At 41.7% G+C, this 24,906-nt stretch overlaps 1 protein-coding gene across 1 annotated transcript in view; it reads left to right on the top strand.

The window, feature by feature from the left end:
* Nucleotides 1-10,552: 10,552 nt before the first annotated feature.
* Nucleotides 10,553-24,906, top strand: part of rbms3 (RNA binding motif, single stranded interacting protein) — a 231,199-nt gene continuing 216,845 nt past the window's right edge. Inside the window, exons 1-5 of the mRNA XM_019870862.1 lie at nucleotides 10,553-10,670; nucleotides 11,242-11,349; nucleotides 11,437-11,504; nucleotides 11,637-11,851; nucleotides 22,581-22,678. Of these exons, the coding sequence (XP_019726421.1) occupies nucleotides 22,658-22,678 (21 nt within the window). The 5' untranslated portion in view covers nucleotides 10,553-10,670; nucleotides 11,242-11,349; nucleotides 11,437-11,504; nucleotides 11,637-11,851; nucleotides 22,581-22,657. The remainder of the gene's footprint in view (nucleotides 10,671-11,241; nucleotides 11,350-11,436; nucleotides 11,505-11,636; nucleotides 11,852-22,580; nucleotides 22,679-24,906) is intronic.

Below are 24,906 nucleotides of genomic sequence, written 5' to 3' on the forward strand. Positions count from 1 at the left end.
CACACACACACACCAAGCACCCATTTGTACGCCGTTAATTGACAAACACTTGACATGTGGTCGACCAGCAAGCACAATGCTTTTGTCTTTCTATTTTTAGCGATTTCAAAAATCCAAAATCATTTGAATTCGGTTACTTTATTCATAAGTAATTTGAGGGATAAAACTTTTTTTTTTTTTAAATGCGCTTGTTCTTTTTTTTTTTTTTTGACACGTCCTTTGAGCTTTCCGCAACCTGTCAATCATACAGATACAGACTCTTTGTGAGGTTTGACTCATCATTGACACGACAGGTCGGATTCACTGCTGAGCCGAGACAGATGCATGCACCTTTCAAGAAGCAAGAAAGTCATTCTTGTCACCGTTGCCGATCATCTGAAGAATTATTCTCGGATTAATTGCTTTGTCCTGAAAGTCAAGACGTAAAGGTCACAAAGGTCGGAGAATTGATAGAGATGGCTGACAAATGAATGCTGCGGGAAGCCTACAAATGGGTGCCGTACGGTGTAAAAAAAAAAAAATGTAAAAAGGCAGATGTGACATTGATTCTATTTTCACTTTCGTCTTCTGGCAGCCAGGAGAGACTCTTGTGAGAACGGCCGATTCTATGCCTGAGCTTTTTCAAGTGGCCTTCCCCGCATGCTCTTTACACCTACATATTTAGATATAAATAAAAAGGAAACACGTTAGGACCGATCTACTTACATCTTGCATCAGTTTGTAAAAGCCTTTCACGTCTTAACACTGGATTTTAGTCAATGGTTGAACGTGCGGGCAACGGTTTGAACATTTCTTATCTTTAGTAGGAACAGTTTAAACAATCTTGCAGCTCATGTTCAGAAATGATGGTAATTATTGAGTCATCAGTAAATATATGTCATGGAAAAACAAAGGAATGGACTTTAGACTCACGTTTCTCGTGCATTTGATGCAAAGTCTCAAAGTGCCTCCTAGTGGATCGTCTCGGTCGCACCTCTGTGCGCACAACATGCAGATTTCATTTGACCTTCTCAGAAGGGCTCAGGAGTTCAAGTGAGGTTATTAAACAGGAGCCATTTCTGGCACGGAATAACAGGATGCCATTTTGTTTCTCGCACAAATGGTGTTCAATTTTTGGGGAATCAAGAATGTGGTTAAATACAGCCTCAAACCTAAACACAAACACCTGGCGATTATTTATCAATGCTACTAATTTTAATCAAGAGTAGTCACATTTGATCGAAGATGCTAGCGAAGGGGCCAGTGGGCGACGTAACTATCAAAGTAAATGTACATTTATGTCATCTTTTTTTCAACTCTAAGTCCCATCTCAGGCAACTGTTTTTATGTCAATTGTTTTATTGTACTGAAAATCCTCATTTGAGTAACATGACTGAACAACAAGAGTGAGCTTTTAGCAATTAGCATTGTGCTGACAGCCTATTCGACATTGATTCAACAACCAAAGACAAAAATTAAAGACGCAAACTCCCCAAAAATGACAATTTAGGTCAAAAGGCCGTGCTGAAATTTTAACCAAAGTGCAGTTGAGATAAAAAGTAACAACGATGAAAAAAAAAAAAAAAGAATTTATTATATTTAACATCCTGGAACGTCATTCCACCGACTGGCCTAAAAGGAAAACAATGACGGTTTCGCAAACAAACAATTCAAAGAATCATCTGCTCCGATTGACATAATTGACTGTTGGCTTATGTTTCGAAAAGGACACATTGCTTGTCTGGAAAAACGGAGGGGGACGATGCGCTGGCACTGTCCAGAGGACCCGTCCCCCTGATCCACACAGACGCTTCTTGCAGATCCACCTGTCTGCTTGTCTGTCTCCTCTGGCAATGAAAGAGCCACGGAACAGACTCATTTGGGCAATCTCCCTTCTGTTTGGATAAGACGGTGCACCAGAATGGCTTTTAAAAGAGACAGACAGAAAATGACGTAAGCCAACATTTGGGATGCTCCGTGCTGTCGCCTTGAGACTTTTATTGGATGTATGTTGCCATCTAGTGGTCATTAAGAAGAAAGCGCCATCGAGTTAATTCGAGTATTCAGGACCGTAAGACTGAAAATCAAATAAAATCAGACATGAGGAATCTATGGACTCCATTTTTAGCATTTATCTGAATTGGTTTAGACATAACATAATGAAACCTGGGAGCATTTAAAAAATCTTTTTTGTGGACAGCCTCGATAAAATAAAAAATGAGATTGTATTAAGTGCCGGTAGATTCGGTAATAATTGTCAAATTGTCAGTTTGACATAATTATGTTTTGTTCAAGAAGGCGTTTGGATTCATTGGGAGAGCACAAACAAGCGCTTCAAAAAACCCAATCGATTTACGGAATACATTTACATGTATGTACAGTACGTCCATCAATCATGAAAGCAAGACCATTTTTACAACACAATCAACAGAGTCTAATAGGGTTGAGATATAGACCTAAAATTACGAATGAAGGTTGCAATGGTAAGTCCTTAGAAAGAATATCTTTTCCAGATCGCTTTATTTGAATGACATCACGGTGCTAATCCGTAAACCCAATTCAAATGTATGCTTTTTGTGTCCCGATCCAGATTTTGGTAAACTTGACTATCAAGCCTTGTGAATTTCGGTATGAGTACATTTGGAAGTTGTAGTTGTTTTGGGATGTGACTTTGACAGTGGGTAATGTTATTTTTACTCGAATGTGATCGCTGATTCATATAAAGTGCAGCTATGGTACGCACTTTGAGAATTGCTCAAAGACTACAGTGGCTTGTCCCTTCAGCACATGCTGATTTGTGAATGTATTAAATCTGTCAGCTTGGAGCCCTCTACACATCTGAAAAAAATAAATAAAAATCAGTAAAATGCTTGCTGGCACCCCTCCATTTTGAGGATGTCAATCAAGCCTGCCTGGTAGCAGTCTGAACTTCTTTCTGTCAATCATCTCGAGAGACTCCGCAGGCCACCCAGCAGATGAGATCGCGGCAGAATAAACCCAGCAAAATGAAAACATTATGTAGATGACAGAATTGACTCCTGGCAGCGCTCAATTGAATGCTCGTCGCGGTCTCCTGTGATCAACCATCGAGCAGAGTCTCCATCTTGCCAATCTGTGCGCTCTACGCAAAGAGTTTCAGTTAGTTTTGTTGCGCTGTCAATTTATCTTGGCAGGAACCTTTTTTTGCTCACACGGAGCGTGCTTATGTGTCTCGTATCAATTTTTCATGGATCATAAATAGGGTGGAGCACTTTTCAGTGTTGGGAAATTAGCAATTGATGTCGCTGGAAATGTTCTCTCATCAATATTTTAGCGTCATCATGTTCCAAAAACCATTGGCTAATGAACATGTCAATTAATGCTTCTCGGACAGCCGCATCGTGCGGTCTGAAGCCATTCGTCTCTGAAAATTCATTCTCACAGTGCTGTCATCATTCCAAGGTAATGCCATGACACACTGTATTTTTCTCGACAGCTTTGAGAACAGAGCGCTCGCATGAGAGGATGACCTTCGCTCCGCTGGGTCTGCTCTGACAGATGCTCCACTGTTCCATTGTGACACAGGCCCTCAAATATTTCCATTTGCTCAATCTGTTTCCGCTCGACATGTTTTTGATTCATTATAATCAAGCACATCGTAGCGACATCTTTTGAGTGTTGGTTGTGAATTCAAATGCGTACCACTTTTAGTGGGCGACCACAAATTTGCCCAGTTGGAAATAACGAGTGAAATTTATGTTGCCGGGTAAGATTGGCACACTGTAATGCCGTAAAAACACTGCTTAAAAAAAAAAAAGTTAACCACTCTATGCTGATGTATAGAAGAAAATAGAAGAGTCTCACATGTCACATTTGGCTGCAGTTAAAAGCACATGTAGGGCAGAATTTACTCCAATAGCACGATTGCCTAAGAAGGGAAGTTTGTATTGATTATTACTTTGATTGTATTTTAAAAGCCCAGCACTGTCATTAAGACGACACCGGTTTGAATTAAAAACTGAAATACAACGTTATTACAAACGCAACTGCTGCAGCATTGATTCTTTGTTTATAAATGTTGAGGGGTTCGTTGTTTTTAGTGGATAGCTCTACGAACGCAAAAGGAGAGATGGAATCCTCTGAATGCAGTTTATTGAAAGGGGGGGAAAAAAGACGACTGCATCGCAGCACGTTCGAGAACACATTCTACACAACTCCTTCTTCCGGCTACTAAAACACTTCCTGTTTCCTTGAGCCAATCAGACGCTCTCAACATAAGCATGTTTAAAAAATTATTAAAGAGAGTATCATTTAGGTAACTTTAACATCAAAAACAATACTGTAATGTTCAAACATAAAATGATAATAATTAACAGTTCAACAAAAGCTGACAAATGTTAGCATAAATAGTTGAATACAATCAGTTGGATCAACCTCAAGAGCATATTGGACATTTAGTAAGTCCTTGGACTTTTTAGTCTACAACGGTAAAAACAGTGCCCCTTTCCCAAAGGCAAAAATTGGTTGCAGATAAAATTAGGGGGACAGTGCTAAAAACAAAATGTCAGTGTGGCATTAACACCACTCAGTAATAAAATAGCCTGTGAAGTCGAGGATGTTAGCACTGATAAGTATGTTCAAAGAGTGATCCCTCCACCCTAATTGGTGTCAATTTGAAATAGATCCCACGCTTTTCCGTAATGATTGAAGATCACTAATTAGTCATTCATTTCATTGCTCATTGTTTCTCACAACATGATACCGACGAATCTTTGGTCAGAGATTTATTTCATGAGAGACAATTTAAAGTTGGATGCTAACAGAGCAAATGTATATCTAGCGCTTCACCCAGACGTATTGGTACAACATTACGCCACACACGGCGGCGTTGAAAACATTCGAGACAGAAAATCACGAATCATCGCCATGGAGAAATGAATGTATTCAAGTTAGGTTAGCAAGTGGCAACGTAAGATGGCTGCCGGTAGCTTCACTTTTCACGTTTGTGGTTTCACTCGTCCTGTCATCGTCTCTCTCTCTCTCTCTCTCTCTCTCTCTCTCTCTCTCTTGTCAAAATAAAATAAATTAAAAAAAAAACAAAAAACAAACAAACCAAAAGGGAACACCCCTTCCCCCCACCCCCAATTGTTAATGTTTATATTTGGCTAGCCCCATTAATTTCTGCTGTCTGACGACAACTGCCCACTCACACCCACTCACGATGAAAACAGTCATTAGCGGAATAAATGATTGTTTCCTTTTAACGGTGAAAGGAAATAAACTGGAAAATCAGCGAATGGCTTGCCCGTGAAGTCATTGCTGTTTTTTTAAAGCTCGTTTTAAATCTCAGCTCCTTGCCAAGCGCACAGGTCAGCCGGGTAGCGCTGTGATGGCGGGCGAATAAACTGCAATTGAGGGTTTCATCACCACTACTAATTACAAAATGGCACTTATCTCACTGTTGTTGTGTGGATGTATGTGTGCAACGTGAGTAAAGTGTAATTATGTAAACCCCGATAACAATTGGAAGCGTATTACTGCCGCTCTTATCTCAAGGGTATAATTAGAGGACTGAGGTCTACGGAGTGAGATCAAGTAATTTCGTTATTTCTCACATATTACAAGGCTGCTCATTATTTGAGCCGACGGTATTAAATGAGATTGACTCCACATTTCACTCTGTCACTGCTTTGTTCATTTAATAAATCTTTCAGGGCTGTTGCACCCTTTGGGGTCGGGGGGTGGGAATCTCTTGCCACCCCAAAATTGGATTCCGTTCACGGGGGTTACGATTCAATTTGCCGAACGATTGTCGATGCGGTTGCAGCTCATTATTAACACTGTTTAGCATAGCATAGCAAAATATTTTCTGATCTCTTTGTTCTGGGCAGAACTTGAGCTGCAGCTATTTGATGCTCTTTTGAGAGAGCCCAAACAGAAGACCATTAAAATAATCAAGTCTACTGGAGATAAAAGTATGGAAAAGCTTCTCCGGCAACACTTCAATTTGGGTATGTTTTTCAGATGTCTGTTTTAGTGATTGATTTGATATGACTGGTCAAGGTGTCTCACATTCACACATGCAAACTTGTAAACTTGAAAAATAGATTGAATGATAACGACTTCCATTTTACGACAGCTTTGTCTTTCGAGTTTATTGGCAGGGCAAATGGTGGCGCCCCACTGAAATACACTCCCTGCATCACGGTAAAGACAAACATGCAAAGTAATAAAGACAAACAGCTTTACAGCAAAAAATGCACAATTTTACACGCATTGCCCTTCAAACTCTGCACATGCAAGTGCATAAATGTATCCTAAGTACTCATTAAACCCAGGTTCTTAGGTCATAACAGTTTTATTTCTAACCTTTATGTGTGTGCGTTGGGGTATCTGTGTCCTTGTCCACAAGTCTCGGCCAGGGTTGATTTTAATTCATATCAAGTGCTTGGAGTTGCAATTTATGTATGAAAAAAAGGAGCACTAGCAGTAAAAACAGGTTGAGGACAAATCTGTGTTAGGTTTCGTCCAAAGGAAATTTTAAGCAGTGTGTGTGTGTGTGTGTGTGTGTGTGTGTGTGTGTGTGTGTGTGTGTGTGTGTGTGTAATTAAATTCTGTAATCCTCCAGAAATCATGTTGCAACTCAAGACATTTCCGAAACATGAAAGCATTATTCGCCTTTTGTTGATTTCGTTTTGTTTGGGTTTTTCCCCTTTCTGTTCTCGTTCTGTCATGGAGAGCGTCAGTGGGCGGAGTCTCCTGCATCACACCTGCTGCCAGTCGTCAGCACAGTGAGATCCAGGGATGATGCCAAGTTATTTTTTTCTTTGCTAATTGCCAAAGATGCTGCGTTTTGGTACTCTTGCGCTCTCTCCGCTCGCTGTCTTCTGATCCTGCTCGAACTTGTCTCTCATTGTTGCCCGTAAGCACAATTGTGACTTTCTGTTACTTGTTTTCCCTACGTCGTGTAGGCTGTGCTGTTCTTTTTATGCCCAGCAACTGGCAGAACAATTACATGCTCTTAATTGTGATGACAGAAGCTACAATTAGCCCGTTTATCCACCCGTTGTTGTGACTTCCTGCAAGCTATGTTTTCAGTTAAACAGCCTCTGAAAAATTCACCCTTGACACCCCTGAAAGTCGAAATTGTCCTTTAGGTGCGAGCGCGAATAGATGTTTGTCTTTACATGCAAATAACTGCCGTGAAAGTAGTATCGCGGTGGATGATGGCGTTTATTTGTTAAATGAAGTCTTTCACATTCAAAGCAAATAGTGACTGCTGGCATGGCTTCATCCTGCGGGTGTCATACTTGCCGAGGAATATTCACTTATTCACTAATTCCTTAAGATTAATTTAGTTCAGAGTAGTTCATGTGTAAAGTCTAAGTGTGTGTGTTTGTGTGTGTGTGTGTGTGTGTGTGTGTGTGTGTGTGTGTGTGTGTGTGTGTGTGTGTGTGTGTCAACAGGCACCGGTGTCCTGTTGAACCACTTAAAGGATTCTATTTAACGGGTCAGCCGAGCAATTAATCAAGGGTTTAATTGGAATCCTGATTTGAGTGACACAATTTATGCAAATGAGGTCATTAATATGCAGGCCTATATTCACTGCTTGAATTAAAATGGCTTATCCGCCATCGCAGGCTAGCACTTTCATTGCAGAAAAATTAGTGAGCAATAATAAATCCAAATGCACGTTGACTTTTCCGGAGAGGGGAAAAATATGAACTATCAGAAAGGAGCAAATGTTTGTTTCATAGTCTGTTAGCGCGAGGCCGTGTTAATGCTGGTAATTTTTGCCTCATTAGTAACAGACTGCTATCTGCGGGGATTTTGATTTAATTGGATCACCAAGCCATTCAAAACACGCTTGGGTTCCTAATTGCTTTTTTTTTGCATTCTGCCATCAAAATTTTGCGTGTGCGAGGTGGATTTCAAATTACGCCTGATCAAAGGTGTCCCGGGATAAAGTTTGGGTTCCTCGGCTGATCTGAAACAATTAGCCTGTCCTGTTTTTTTTTTTTTTCCCAAACAGGTTTTTGCCATTAATTGTTGACTCTAACAGTCTCACCCCCCCCCCCCACACAAACATGCGCCATCAACAAACATTCATTCATTCATTTTCCAATCGTGCCAGGCGCATTTAGCAATATTGCTAGTTCAGTGTTGCTGTAAAAGCAGCTGATGACATTTTCCGAAGAATCATCTTGTGCCAGAAACGGGTAAATGAGATGCAAAGTCCACCCGAAGAAAGAATGCGTCGTGGCGACGTATTTTTTTAGTGCTTACAGACTTCATTTGTTTCCTGAATCATTTCATCTCTGTCAAGGAAGTAGCTTCATTTTTTTTGTTTTTTTCCCGGAGCTCAAAAGGGAATGTTTGACAGCTGGAGCATAATGGGTCACAGCAAAGAAATGAAACAAGCCTTCCAAAATCTAGCTAGAACAGTCGGATCCCTTTTTCAAAGTATCGCGTTTAGCCCAAAGTGAACTAATACAGCCCGTTATAAGATTGATCACGATTTCTTTCGAGAGAATCCAGTATTAGCTAATAGCCTGTTATTTGTCTGATGTATTCCGTCACTCACACCCTTGCTGTGCTCATGTGTGCAGGCTGCTCGGGGTTTGCAGTAATTACTGCAGTGAGCAAGGGAGTTGTCTTTTCCACGGCAGATGGCTCAGCACCATGCCGGATCAGGTAACCGTGACAACCACCTCTCTCCCCACACTTAACATTGCTATAATGACTCTTCACATGGGTCGAATGTCATTATATAATCTGTGGAGGGAAAGGGGAATGAGAGTTATGTAAATGAGGGAAGGGGGTGGGGGGGGAAATCATTTTAGTTTGTCCCAATACTTTTGGACAGAACTGTAAATAAGTGTGTCAAGCTTTGTGTCGAGCTAAGACGACATGCACACGCTTCGATGACAACGCCATTTCATTCCACGGTTGTGGTGTTTGTCTTCTTATGCGAAAGACTGATTGGAAAATGGATTCTGCTCTCCTCAAATGATATCAACCAAATAAGATGTTGGAGAGGCACAACCAAGAATGTGCGTTTCTTCTGCAATGCCAGAGGGAGGCAGTGAAACACCTCAGTGCGGGCAGGTATCGTTGGATGGGGAGGTCTGTGTATGCAATCAATCACATGTCACAGTATCCGAGTATTCACCTGTTAAATTGCTTCATGAGCCCAAGCGAGTCATGCAAAATTTCATTTTCAATTTTATTTCTCACTTCAAGGTTTTAGTTCAATGGTTTCATTTGGTGTTATTGTTATTGCTATCTTATTATTGGCATGCTCAGTGGATATTTCAGCTAAACCAAAAAGTATTTGCGGCCGTGAGGAAAGTGTTCTTTTTTTTGGTTTGTTTGTTTGTTTGTTTTTTTAAAGACTTCTCACACACACTGGATCAGATATCCTCAGACCTGAACCAAGCCTTTTTCAGCAGTGTAAGAAAATCAGATATGAAGCTAATTTGTGCTCACAGACCCAGATCCACCAGTAAAAAAAAAAAAAAAAAAACTGCTGTAGATCAATGCTGGCCTGAAAGCAAAGGTCATTAAATATGGTGCATTGACTATTAAATGAGGAGAAACGGTTTCCGGCCTTTAAACAATTTCTCAAGAGGATGAGGCCAGAATGGTAAAATGGCACCCCCTCAGTTATGGGTGATAGGGCCTTAAGGTGAGGGGAATGGATCAATTCCATTAGCTTGTTGACTGGTAACCAATACAGGTTCTTGTCTATGGTGGTGATGTTTTCGTGGGAGGGAGTCCCAGCAATGCTGCAGACTGCCGCATTCTGGACCCGTTGGAGTGGTGGTGGAGATGAGTAAGGTCACAGTAATGCAGATGGGGGTGACCAAGCCCTTTATAAGGATGGTGATGCTGTTGCAAGAATGAATGGATGTGATTTATGTGACCTAAATTCTAATATGCAGGTCAGGTAATGTTAAAGAGGAAGTTTTAAGAGAACTAGGTTTCAGTATCTTCAAGCCAATTGAAGAAGGAAGATGGAGGGGAAAGGGTGTTTTAGGTCAAGGGGAGATGGAGTGCTCGGAGGGGAGTTGGATCGCAAATTTCAAAAAGATGATGAATGAAGAGCGGGCAAAGAACAGAGCCTTGAGGAGCCAGAAGAAAGGGTCAAATTTTGGAAAAAAAAAACCCCAAACAAACAAAAAAAAACCACACACACAATGGAAACAAATCTGTGAAATCTTTGTCCAATTTTGCCATGTTTTCTTTCACGGTTCTTACAGAAGGCCAAAGTGTATGGTAACCTTTTTTTTTTTTTTGCATTCAATCACGCATGACACTTTGGACAAACGGCTGCTGTACCATCGGGATCATCACGTAAACCTGAACTGCATACGAAGAAAATATGGTCGAAATCTCATTATTTGGAGTTTTCTTGCCTTTTTCTTTGTCCTTACGAGATGGACCACATTTTCCTTTGATCGCTGTATTGTGTTTGTATAGGCTTGGAACTATTTATGCAGAGGCAAAAGAAACTTTGGGTATAAAAAAAAAAAAAAAAAAAAAAAGATTCTTTCAGGTCATCATCCGGTCCCATTATGAGTCATTCGAGTCGAGCGCAGTTCCTTATTCCATCCGCTAGATGGTAGACGTCGCACAAAGGTACTACAACCGCACATAGGAAGAACGATATTCTACGAGTGACGTAACGGCGCTAAAACATTTTATCATAGGTTGGTAAAAATCAATATTTCAAGTGTAAAATATAAACTGTAAGTGTCCTAAGAGGTCCAACATTATATTGTTCGAAGTGGAAATCTAGAAATGAGTTCTGCAAATGTACTTGTGTCACTTATGTGGTCGTATTGGATAAGCTAACCTGCTTATGCTAACGGCCAAGAATCTGGGGAACGGGCCGAGTTCGCCCGGATGTCAGGAACAATTTCACGGCTTTTCCTGAAGAAATTGCGAAAACTGTTGACTACTTTAAATACAAATTCATGGTTAATTGTTTAAAAAGTTGAGTATTTAAACAGGTTAGGACTTATGTACATGTAGAAAGAATTTAAAACCAATTCATTTGATAATAAAAGTTATTGGTTTAAAATGTAAGTGTATTGAGTTCTTGCTCCATTGAAATGTGTTAAACTAAGGGATGCGATTGTATCTTACTGGACAGGAATGTGTTTGAACAGTAAAACAAACCACGGACACCGTATTTAATGTAAATCAGTTTAATGTTTTTTGAAGAACACCAAATATTCTCTGTGAACTAACGTGTGCTCTGCCCACTTTCTTTCACAGAGACTTCTAGACTCGCGTGCCGACTTTACATATGCACGTGGCCTCTTCCTGGACTGCTACCCAGGGGGACAACATGTTGTGTGTATCAACCTTGACTATGAGCCAATGGTAGCTGTGTCCTCTTTTTGTTCCTTTTTTGGCCTAGTAGGAGTTAGCTTTGCAATTTTTGGTTTATTTCATTACATTTATTTGCAGGGCCAAAATACGTCATTTTCTTGGCATCGAAATTTAACGAGGGCGGACTTGATTACGGTCTGGTAAAAGTGTGTCAACAATTCAAACATTTTGTCTTTTATGTCCAATCCTTTCGAGTCGATAACAAATGTGATCTGATCTGGGTTTTTCGAAGACCTTGTCTCTTGAGTGATAACATCAGTCTTTCTGTCTCCTTTAAGCTGCCATCTAATCCACCAGTCATCTGAATCCCACGTCTCACCGACACTAGGATGAAAGAGCATCTCACCGGAGCCGAGGCGCCTGTGTGCGTGATCAGGAGGGAAGGGAGAAGGCCTTAGCGCCAAATGTCAGTGCTTTTCCTGTGAAGGAAGCCTCATCAAAGGAGGATTAGTGTCGGCCTGATGGCTTCACCGGACGAGCAAGTTGTGATGGGGTAAGCTCATGCACGACGAAAACTTGGGAGACATGCAGCCTTTTATGTACGCTAGCCCATACCCGCGACCTGAATGTACACAGCGTTATCAAGCTCACAAATAGTTACGTTAAATAGTCTGGCACGCACTTGATGGGCTTCACCTCTGTTATTGTGGGGCCTTATGACTCACTCAAAGCCATTTGTGGAGGAGATTTCGTGCAGATCCGATGGCTGCTATGGGTCTCATATTTGAGCTACATTAAAATGTCTGAAGGCAAGTTGGCTCCAGAAGTGCAATTCATATGTAACATATGCATATATTGTCATTTTTTTTTTTTTTTTCCATTAGCGTGATGGTTTTTTTTTGGGGGGGGGGGTTGCCCTTTGTAACTCGATTTCTGATTCGAGTTGATTGTATTGTTCAATCTATCTGAGAATCCACTGACCGTATTTATATTTTAAATCATACTTTTGCCTGCGAACAAAGTAAGTCCAGAAACTGGTAGGATTCTTTCTGAAACTGTTCATATTGATCAGCAGGATTTGTTTTCTTTTTTTCCCCCACCCCCTCGTGATATGCTGGCCCCTGTAAATTAGCTCCTGTCATGATCGATCAGCTTGAAAGAGAATGTTGGCGACTCAGTTTGCTGGCGAACAACAATCAATACAGCACATTCCTTACGGATGTGCGTAACATGGAAGCAGACAGGTGAGGAGCTCCCATTTAATCCGCAGTCCCTCTTTATTAGAAAGGTCACAGATGACAAAGTGGTCATATCAAGAACTTCCAGAAACTGCAACTGAGCTTGAGCCTTTTGAACTCTGGCGACTTCTGGATCTTATTCTACTGCGGGATAAAAAGACACACTGCTGTTATTGTGTTCGGTGTCCATTAGACGTAATTTTTTTTTTCCATTATTTCTATTTATGTGAGAGCACTGAGCAGTTCCTCATAGCCTGCAACTTCTTTAACAGATAAAACGATACCAGCATGCTAGCATCGAATGTGCGCAGCAACCAGACAATGATCGATACCACAAACTCGTAGATTGGAATTGTTTGCCGAGATCATCTTGGTTTACCTGTACAAATCCACACGCGAAAAGGGGGATTACAGTAATCGATAATTTCCACAAATACTCAGTTTTGATATGTGCGACCCCTATTTCAGAATCCAAGTATATTATTTTCACACGATCTGTATAGCCTCTGCATCATTTGGTGGGATAATTCGATCACAAGTTCACTTTGATGCCACTTTGTCACACTTTGTTGCATCATTAAACCGGGGTTGGCCTCTGATAACCTCCATTGTCTGCCACTGAGAGCACCTTGTTGATGACAGAGGTACCGTCGATCGACTTCCGTTGCATCTGCGGCGGTGACATTTAAAATGTGCGCGATAAAGCCCAGCCTAGCACTTTTAAAATGTAAATGAGATGTTTACATCTGTTTGGATGCGCATTGTCCTTTGCTTGAACCTATTGTGGGGGGTTTCAATCAAGTCTGAATGAGGTTTCTTATGAAGTATTGCGTCTTTTCATGTCTTTCTACCTGCGTCCTATTTATGGATTTCCAAACGGCCCCAAAATACAATATTTAGTTCCATGGGAGATTTGGGAGGAGCTGTACCGCCCGTATTGAGCTAAGTGAACCATTTTTCAAACGGCGCATTTCCAAATAAATAGAAGCATCACTCTTAATTTATAAACCTGACAAGGCAAGAAATGAGAAGAATATGAAGTCGCAGTACGCTGCATTTCATTCAAGTCTTTGTCTTCCGCTCTTGACGAAGCAGAATGTAATTGTGCTGATGACAAGCGCGCGGACGATTGCAAGTGATGTATTTATGGATTTTTCATTTGACTCGATGTGAAATATAGCAGCTGTCAATGCCGCAAAAAATTATTTGAAATTCCTCCGTAGATCAGTGTGAAGCACAGTCAAATCTCCCTAATAGGAAGGAAAACATTGGTATGTATAAGGATGATTCAATTATTCCTCCTGTGGGTTTATTAGCATAATCTGTTTGTGAATAGAGGGCCTTAGTATTAGCCATTAAGGTAATCAAACAATCCATTCTCTTTTTCCGAAAATCACGTTTGTGCACTCTTGAATCCTTTCCGTAAGTTACTTTTTCTTTACTTTCAAATGTCTAACTCTTGTTTGTCACTGATTTTAAGTACTGCACTTTTATGTGAAGCACATGCTACCTTGTGTATGTGTCTGTTTCCCAAAAACTCGGTGTTATGACAACATTTAGTGGTCGTCAAAATACAGTATAATTAGTCCCATCCATGGACAATCCGAACGGCTAAAATAACTCGCGCTAGCAGTAAACGTTTTGCTCACGAAATTTTGTCAAGCATGACCAGAAATGAATTTCAAGCACTTAATTTATGGTTGGATTCATTTTGTAGTCTGAACTTTCTCTGCAGCAGTCAATATGTTCTCCGCATCGTAAATAAGGCAATTAACAAAGGCTGCAACTGTGTTTATTGGCGTGCGCGACACAATGACAATGACTTGCCACCAGGGTCCTGTCAAAACTCTCTCTCTCACCTCGACGCCTCACTTGATCCCTTTACCGTCGCTCTCCCGCTGGCCTTCATCCCCACAGGCTTCCCGAAAATCTTCCACGCTTGTTACAAACTGTCAGACGAGCTGTTCACAGCTCTCGCTGCACTCATGCTGCTTGGTCAGCCCAGATTGGCATGCACACCGTGTCCCCTGGACTGACCTGCCTGCCTCTGTTACTCTCCCCCCCCCTACCCACTATTAAAATTCTTGTGCCAGATCCCCAATGAGGAGAGTGTAGCAGGGTCAGCCTGTCTCGGTGGCCTCTCTCCAACCCGCCTGCCTAATGAAGAAGATGCCTGCTGGGTTCATTATTAAACCCCTGCTAATAACAGAAACAGCGAGAGAAGTGATGGCAAAACAGAAGGTATTGGGCACGGGGGCGTGCAGCTCTGACAAGGTGAGACACATTTTTAGCCCAAAGTTAAACATTTTTAACATTGAGGATGACGTTTTGCCCCCCCCCCCAAAAAAAAATCCCAATACACGCATTGCAAGATTCCTTCTGATTGCAAAAATTAGGATTCGATACTTGCTTGTCCACGCCCGCTCGAATCCCCATTTGAATTGAGGTGGCAAAAATTTAAATCAACAAAAAATTTTTGGGGGGAGAACTTTTTTTAAGGATATAATACACTGAACGTCATGGTTTTGGGTTTTCGTGGTGTTGGAGGCTTAAGAAGCAGCAAACAGACACGGGGATTAGACTCAGCAAACCAAATCATGAGATGACTTGAGGAAACGTGGCATCCAACAAGGATCTAAATACAAACAAACCGATGAAATAACGAGGCATGAGGAGCCGGAATCTGTTCAAGAAGGCTGTTCGAAAAGCGATTGGCTCCAAATCCGAAACTGTTTTATTAGCCCATGATTAGGGGCTAATACCCTTTGCAGAAATAACATAAAAAAAAAAAAAAAAAAACGTAAGATTTGCGTAAATCATAACAAACACGTCTGCTCACAATGAACGTGACACGAGAGTCACTTCATCATCTAAGGAAGCCGAGAGGAATCAAGTGGCGTATTCGGGCTTGCTCAGTTTGGTCGCAAACCGGTTTTCGGTCATAATCCGAGGCTTAAAAATCTTGAATTTTCTGGTCGAAAACCGATTTGGTCAACAACAGAGACTTTCGAAAACCAAGGTTTGACTGTAGGTTTTTGTAGGTGAATTTTTTTTCCCGCTCTTATGGATCATTGATGCCTCCCTTCATTATTTGATTATCTCATTCCCATAGTTTGAGAAATATGATGTCGCCAATCAACAGACTCAGGGAAAGAAAAAATCCGTATATGTTATTGGTTGTTTGAGAGCAATAATAGAATTCCTCCCTGCTGCACCAAGCAGCATATGCTGCAAATGAGCGTCGCGGCTGCCACTGCTCTCTGGAAGTGATGTGGGTTATTATACGGGGTATTACCAAAGTCCTCTGGGAACGAACTCAGGGCGCTCTAAAGTTGGGTGGGTGCCGGCGCAATAATGTGTTGCGTTCAAGTTTGGAATTTGTATCTTGCGTGGTTGCCGATGTGTCTCTCTCCGTGCGAAGCAGGCAAATGTTTGAAGCGATCTATCAAAGCATAAACAGCATTCGTGTGTAATCACAATTGGAAGCTTTGTGTGGTGCTTTACGTCCATTGAGAAAGCAGTCGAGTGGAAGGGGCGGAAGCAAAGGGAAGGGAACGCATTCAAGCTAGTAAATATTTTTTCTTTATATATAAACTTGCTCTTGAACGTTTGATTTTTCATGCAGCATGCTACTGGTTTGACAAACGTCTCGTAACTTTTACCCATCCCACCAACCTGGTCCGTTTCAAAAATCAAGTGCGACTCTTGAAAAGTGGAAACCTTCCAAGATATTCAGTGTCTGACGAATGCAACAATGTGGGCGATAAACTAATGGAGAACATGAGAATTATGTATCTGAGAAGTGGGGCGCCATGTTTATTCAGGTTAGTGCAGGGGTCGGCAACCCAAAATGTTGAAAGAGCCATATTGGACCAAAATAAAAAAAAAAAACAAATATGTCTGGAGCTGCAAAAAATAAAAAGCTTTATAATGAAGCAACACATGCTGTATGTATCTATATAATAAAGACATAAGAATGTTTGTGGCATGTTTGTCCTCTGACAGAAGCCATATTAAAACAAAAAATATATATTTCCCTCCCATCTTTTTCCATTTTCAAACATTTTTGAAAAAGCTCCAGGGAGCCACTGCGGGGGCGCTAAAGAGTCGCATGCGGCTCAAGAGCCGCGTGTTGCCGACCCCCGGGTTAGTGTAATTGTTGTGTGGAGTTTGTGTTTTCTTTGTTTATCTAATCTAAGGCTCAAACGGATGGGTCATCATTACACCGAGAGTAAACCGCTCATTTTGTTTTTAGTAGCGCGGCCGGATGATATACAATCGGCGTAGAGTGTGTTGGGGAATTCAGATCAACAAACCATAAATGCCCCTGGCTTCTGCTGCCCTCTGAGATTATAGCTGCTACAATGATTAATTTTAACAACCCGAGCTAATTGTCTCCACGACTTTTAGTTAACAGCAACTATGATGTAGCCATGGGTGCGTTTCTCGCCTGTAATGAAAGTATAATCAACAGCGTATTTAGCGCTGGCGTTTCTCCTCCCCGAGATTTGCGGAGTGCGTGGGGGTCAGCCGGATGGGAGTCTGGGAATTAAAAAAATGCCGCGATGCCGCCTATGCGGCTGTCTTCAAGACAAAGAGCACGGAAGAAGTGGCGATTTATATTGCATTTGGCTTCAAATCAAATCTGTCCTTTGCGTTTTGTTCCAGAGCGGCGTTTTGCTGTACGCAGCTTGAAAGCGGCGTGTCATATTTCACCCTCATGGGAAGGCATCCCGTGAAGCCTCAGCATTTTTTTGTCTTTGTTATGATGGATAAAGACATTGTTCTCCCCTTCCTTCGACTCCTACTAAAACTGCCATCCTCCTCCTCCTCTATCTTTCCTTTCCGCTGCTGTGCCTGTAAAGCGGACCGGCAGTTCTGATGTAGGATGCATCTCTGCCTTGATCAATGGCCGTGATTTGACTTCAATCTCAGCTGCACTCGGAAACCACCACCCGGAGATGACGCTTGCCCATGAGCGTCTGAGCTAAAGCACTCTATTTTATCTATGCTGTCTTCCCCCCGCCCTTTACGGAGAGAGGAGGCGTAAAGAGAGAGGCGGAGTATGCTCTGATCCTCTATAGATGTGCAATGTGTGCGGAGGAGGGCACCTTTTACCTACATCGACAACTCAAGCTATACCCCGCTGTTATTCCGAGTACCCTTTTATTTGGCATGCACCTTCAGGAAAACAGTCAAGCTAGCCGCAGCAACACTTGCGGGACGTTTAACACTTGACGAAAAGGCCCCCCCGCCCCTCCAGTCTCCTACAATTTACTGACATCTGATTGTTCTGTTGCAGATCCGCTCAAGGAAATGCTGAAATAAATTCTGTCGGTGGGCTATTTGAAGAATTTATTTTGTGATTTTCTGTTTTAATGCATTACTTGAAATAAATTCTGTTGGTGGGCTATATAAAATTTATTTTGTGATTTTCTGTTTTAATGCATTACTGTATTTTCAATTTTCGTAGTTTCATTGAAGTAATCGTTAATTTACGTTTTTTTTGGAGGCGGTCATGAGTCGAACGGAAGTAGAGAAGGCAGGGAGACAGACAAAGACGGACCTGTAGCTAGAGAGAGAAGGCAGGGAGACAGACAAAGACGGACCTGTAGCTCCATCTTGTGGATGCATTGTAGATTGCGCCTTATAGTCCAGTGCGCTCAATATATGAAAAAAAAAATACAAATTTGACCATTCATTGAAGGTGCGCCTCATAATCCAGTGCGCCTTTTAGTGCGGAAAATACGGTACTGTGTGCACAGCATCGTCGTTACGCTCTCGTTACGTACAAATTATGTCCATATTTTCTAGACATGTCATGCCGTTAAACAATCCCACACAGAAAGAAAACAAAAAACCTTGCAGAATCACGCTAATCTTCACACTTGAATGTTGTCAATGACTTCCCGGTGCAGTATTTTGCAGTACTGCATTTTTCGGCTTTCAGATTGCATCTCTTATTCGTCCTTTGAGCAGCCCGTGTCGGTTCTTGTCATTTCTTTGCTTTTTCTCGAATAGTCATTTAATTGTGCTGCACTCCCATTTTGATGGACACATTGTCATATGTAAACATGCACTTTAGACTATAATGCGTATACATACATCCAAATTCAAGCGACATGCTAATTGCCTCGCCCTCAAGGGGTACCCACATCTTTGCATTTGAATAATAAACCCCGAGCAATAAAATAATGAAGTAATATGGTCATACAGAACATTGGCAAGTGTCATCTACCTGAAGGTTAATGAATTATCCATCCATCCATTTTTCAATACCACTTGTCCTTGTTCCGCTTGCGCGAAGGTGGGGTATGCCCTGAATCACATTATATTTGCGTATGGTAATCAACTAATCGTAAAAAGCTTCCCGGGGAGAAAAAAAAAAAAGTTTCTTTCTCACAGAACTGCCTGGGAAGCGGTTCTTGGCAAGTAGCCAGCATTCCAAGTTGAAAGGCACAAGTATACCGAATGTTTAAGCAATTTAAGAGCGTTACTCTCTGATAAAGAATTTAGTTTTCACGCTGGGGTAATGTGTGACGCTGCATCTTGTGACTTTGCTGCTTCCACCGCCTTGCCCTGAAGTCAGTTTATTATAAAGGCGCCTATTTTTAGTGAGTGTTGTGAGAGGAAAGCGCTTGCACTGCCAGGCTCAGGGACTTTTTAATCTTGCTTGATGTGCCGCTTAAGTAGATTCTAATTCAAATTCAGTTTGCAGGAAGCGTCATTGATTTTGCTCTTCTTACTTCTTACAAGCCAGTCTCCCTTTCACGAATCGTTGATGAAATACTTCCTACAGACGGGTGACAAATATTTTCTCAAGGATCAAACTGCCGCCATCATAGAGTTTAACGGTCACGGGAATGTTTTAAGGAACATTGTTCAACGAGTATAAAACGACAAAGACCATAAACTCACCCAAACACGGTGATAAACATGCAGAGGAAAGGAGCACACAAATAGTCCCACATAAACGCTCCACGCGGCTTGCTTGTGAGTGTGCATTCCATTCGTCTTTTATCATCGGCGGCATCACTCTATTTTATTGAGCAGTGCAGAGAAACCTGACCTGTATGTCCACTCAATTGTAAGTCCTTTCATGGTAGGAACGCCGCCAGGGCAGGAATCCATGCACCATATTTCGGTCCTTTACTAATTCTGTGTCATGATGAGTTCAGTTTGTCTTGATAGATGTCAGCAAATTTCTCCCAATTACCATTGCAGGTACCTTTGGTTGGCAGCATCAAACCAAAAAAAAAAAAAAAAAAGAAACGCACACAAGGGGCTGTATATTTGTGCCCAGGTGGCATGTAGCGCGGTGTGTGCGAAGGGGCAGGGTAGACCAAGTTTTGGTATTTTCACACTCATGCAGCTTGGCACAGTTAGAAACGGGCGGCGAGCGCCGTAAAGGGTGTGAGCACTGCTGACTTAATTTGCAGCCAATTGAAGCGGCTCTTCTTTATCATCGGCACATGAGAGCTGCGCAGTCCTTGAAATGGCGGAATAATTATGAAATTAAATTATATCATATATGTATAGTCATACACTTTGGGTGGTGTTCCTTTAAGAGTGCATTTTGTGTGAGTGAATATTTGGAGTGTTTCCTAAAACAATACAGTATTTACACGTGCTCATTGATAATCTCAATTGTTATCGGCGACAGTCTGTGTACTAATGCAGATATAATTGAGAGTGTCTGTGTTCCCATCTGGCCTTAACCAAACAATGTATTAAAGTCTTCAAGCGGCCTGTGGGAGGGACCGGGAGCACATTAAAAGTACGGATGAATCCAGTCAGCCTGCTCACAGGCATCCAACACAGCGACGCTCGTGCACTTAGCATCACTTCTCAAGGGCGTAATTAGTAGGATGCTTGCGCGTTGTTTGTTTTCAGGCATTAGTAAAGTCTGTGGATCCTGATAATAGGCTTGGCTGGGAAGTGGAGTCGATTGGCCCTGCCTTCATCCTTGGAGTCCTGATACCACTTGTCAACAGCGTTGTTTTGTTTTTTTTTGTGTTTTTTTAGCCTCATGTGGCTATGTGAGCTATGGTCTCCGGCAGCACGTAGATACGACTGTCAGTTACAAGGCCCTTTTATACTGTACTAGAGTTTTTTTTTTTGTTTTTTTTTGTAGGAGAATCTGCCTCTCAAGATACACATACACAAAACAACTTCACAAATTTCGGATGCCTTTTTAATGAGCACTCGGGAGCCGAGCGGACTAATAATTGAATTGATGCATATCTGAAATTGGAAGCGTGGTGGGGAAAAGAAGACTTCAAAAGTGAAGAGACATCGCAAATCTTGCGCGATGTTATCTTGGCGAGCATTTCAAGGAGGGATTCTCAAAACCTTTCACGCCAAGTAATAACTCACCAATATGCCGCGCGCTCCAAGTGGCGCCATTAAAACGTAGTAGGTGCGTTCAGTAAAAATGAGGCATGGCTTTTATTCCGAAAAAGTCGAACATAATTCCTACCATGGAAAGGGGGACGGGGTGGGGGATTACTGTCTGGTAACTCAGGAGTGGACAAAACCAGCCAACTTAGTCACCTGGGCTTGTGTCGGCTTGTGTCGTTTTCTTCTTCCACTGCATTCGTATGTTGGTGATTTTTTTTTTTAATGTATTTTTTTCCTTTTTCTCAGCAGTCCATTATTCTTGTATGAAGTCAGGTTGTGTACTATGTCTCATTAGCAGCTGAATGTTTTTCATTTCATGGGAAATTAGTTTTGACTGGATGCCAGAGAATTTAAGAAATCTCTGCGTCTTGAAAATGTGATGTTCGCAATCTCATCCGCTGCTTGCGGGGTTTTATGATTCTATTGCATGTTTATCCATTAGAGTTACTCACAGTTCATGAAGTGCTTGCTCTTTCAATCCAGCCGACGATTCTTAATGGGGACTCAACTAATTTAGGATTTGCAAATGTCTAAAGAGAAAATTCAGTTTGTTGTAGGCTGTGGGGCAAGTAAACCGGGCAACAGACACAGTTATGCTTCAGCACTTTTCAATTTGAGCTTGGTCGGCCTGAGCCTCGGGTGAATCGTTAAGGAAAGTCACATTAGGCATTCTTGTTTAAATGCTGAGAGTCAGGCATCCTTTTTTTTTTTTTTTTGCCCCTTTGGCTTATATTCTGACAGAAATACAAAAGAAAAAAAAATCTATATCGTTTTTGTTTTTCAGCCGCTTCAAGACTATAGTCCGAAAGCCAGTGTTGGTTTAATATTTTACACAGTTCGACCTTGGTCTGAATAAAACTCTCAGTTAAAACAAGCTAGGTGTCATCTTTCTGTGACATTTGTTAGATATTTGCACCAGCGGGAAGTTTTATTTTTACTCTCTGCCCTACAGTGGTCAAATAAGAATAGCAATCCAGAGGGGCACTCTCCCTAAGCAATGTGTTCAAATTTTTTAATACATATTTTTCCACGTTTAAGGATATGCGCATTTACAACAATCATCGGGATTGTTCCTGCTGTGACTCCAAACGGGGCAGTCAGGAAAGTTACATCAGTTGTTACTCGACAGGAAGTAGAGACTGATGTAAAACTGCTAGCTAGCTTCAGGCTAAAGTTTGATTTGTCGTACTGAAGTCGGTTCATCAGCCTCTGTGTGTTGCGGTTATGCGCAGACGATGCTTTGTCATATTGAGCCACGTTGTGACTGAAACAGCTTTTGAGTAAAGAATAAAATGTGACTAAAATGAATGAGCATTTATATTCAGGACTAAAATGGCTGCCCAAAACACTGCTCTGTACCTTCTACCATTTTTCACGGGTTGAACTCCCAAGGGCACCATATTGCTGATTACACATATTAAAGGAAGGTGGAGGAAATTAACCAACTGACATATTAAGTTACAAACTACAAATCGATGAACGCGTTGCCCTTAATTTTACGCTCTAGGGCAAAGATGTTTTCAAAATATTTCATAAATAAAAAAGAAAAAAAAAAAGCAACATCATCAGACAAGTGGCAGTGCTTTTCTATTGTAGTCCAGTGCTTTTAACATGTTGACGGTGTCGCTGTCTTGCTTTCTCCAGGGGCTAAAAAGCTGCTGCTCTGACATGTCCCTGTGTCAGCAGTCGGGAGAGAAGATGGAACGTGTTCACGACTCCACATGCGGATCTCGCGCTTCACCGTAGGTGCAAAGTGACTTGGACCGCTGTCCTCTGTACTGTTGTCTTCTGTATCGCGCTTTGTATCACAAAGCCGCACTCACCGTGACTCATTTGACAGGTTTGAAGAATGTGAAGTGAAATACAGTAGTCTGCTGGAACAGGCACTGAGGCCAAAATAACGCCACGGTCAGGATATAAATAACAGGTGGCTGTCATCAACTTTATGGTACTTTGCGGAAACAAAACTTTGTTTGCTAGCTTAAAAGCATGCCTTTACATTTTTTTCTTTGAAAAATCAGCATCATTTATTTTTCATTTCAAAATGTAGCCACCCAATTTTAACCTGCACAATCAATCAAACGTGATGTTCATTTGCCCCCAATCTGCTTAAAATCTTAAATAATCCAATTTCGCTTCACATTTGGCGATTGGGTTTCCTCTCGAGGGTGTTGTCGTCGTTTGTCTCCACCTGAAATTGGAAATGTTTTGTAGGTACTTGTTCTAGACATGAATAATTACACCAAGCTACACCCCATGGCTTCCCGAAAACTAGTTAGTCGATAATTGTCTCTCAACTGTGTCATAAAATTTACGACCCACGGTTTGGTTGAACGTCTGCTTTTTATGATAGCCTCACAGTGAAGGTGCATCATAAGCTTTCTAGCAACTTTTGCATTTATGGGAAGTGAAACAGTGTCCTCATCTTGAAAATTTCCATTTGAGCTTAGAGGACTTTGTTGAACTAAAAAAAAAAAAATAGCTGTCGTTTGAATTTGAAGACCGTATGGAAGGAAAATGGACTTTTATCAAGAAATGTTATTTGAGCAGTGAGCTCCAACTTTGTTTATCCTCCAGTCTTACGTTTTAATTTCCAGACTCCACAGGGCTCCGGCACTGAAGACTAAGAGAGATTTCAATCCAAACATAAGATTTAAGCATGACTGTATCTTTATTCGTCTCTCATTAAGTCCGTGTGTGCTTTTCGTAAATTCCATATAAAATAAGGAAATATAAAGCGATCACGGCAGACATTACTTTCAGCATCGCTAGCAACACAGTAATATGTTAAAAGTAGTTATTGTCTGATGCTGTGAATGCACGGTGACTTTTTAAGCGTCTTAAAAAAATGTATATAGCTATTACTGCTCCACACTATACCAGCCACATGGACCACTTCTCAGAGCACCATCATACGTGGCATTGTGTTGGTTGTTTTAATAGTGTAGCGTTCAAAACAGCTCTCCAATTGGGTGTACTGAGGCATTTGTCATCCGTGAAGCTTCAAGAGGGATTGAAGGGTTTGGGACAAAGAAACGCTGAGAGAGTGAGGCCAGCTGAAACCGTGTCAGGGTCAGACAAGTGGCTCTTTCAAAAGCATACATCCTGGGGGGGAGAAAAAAAAAGGAGACCGAAAATGTGGGTGGCAACCTGCATTTGGAGCTGTATTCAACTCGGGCCGACCACTTTTTATGACGCAGTTAAAATTGTGAACTTTTGATTTTTTTGGGGGGTTCTGTTTTGGTGTTCAAAACACTTTTGATAAATGTTAGATAGGATACAGTGTGTGTGTGTTTGTGTGTGTGTGTGTGTGTGTGTGTGTGTGTGTGTGTGTGTGTGTGTGTGTGTTAAGTTTGTTTAATTGGAGACAATAAAGGTAGAGGTGTAAACAGCTATATCGTCCAGCATGTAAAGATATCGATGAAGTCAAGGCGGAGTTCTGATTATTCATTTTTTTAGGTGTGCACTATGTCTCATTAGTAGCGCCCCCCCAGATCCCCCCCCCCCCCCCCCCACGCCCCCTCATTTGTGACTGTTTTCAGGGAATTTCTTATTTCTTATTTGTGGAGATGAAAGCAAAGTCTTTCTCTGGTCAGCCTGGCAGACCGTATTCAGGGTGCCCCAATCGCCTTAAGCTGAGATGTCGTCCAGTCCCTTGCAGCCCTGCACCGCTGTGTGGACAATGGATGGATTAAAAATAAAATAAAAAAAGAGGAAGCAAGAGAAATTGGTTATGGACTCAGTCCAGTGACGTAAGGTGTCAGTCCCCCCCCCAATCGCCTTAAGCTGAGATGTCGTCCAGTCCCTTGCAGCCCTGCACCGCTGTGTGGACAATGGATGGATTAAAAATAAAATAAAAAAAGAGGAAGCAAGAGAAATTGGTTATGGACTCAGTCCAGTGACGTAAGGTGTCAGTCCCCCCCCCCCCTCCCCCCCAACCACACCACCACACACCCAACACCCACACACT

Source organism: Hippocampus comes, unplaced genomic scaffold (assembly GCF_001891065.2).
Source record: "Hippocampus comes isolate QL1 unplaced genomic scaffold, H_comes_QL1_v1.1 scaffold35, whole genome shotgun sequence".
NCBI classification, from domain to species: Eukaryota; Metazoa; Chordata; class Actinopteri; order Syngnathiformes; family Syngnathidae; genus Hippocampus; species Hippocampus comes.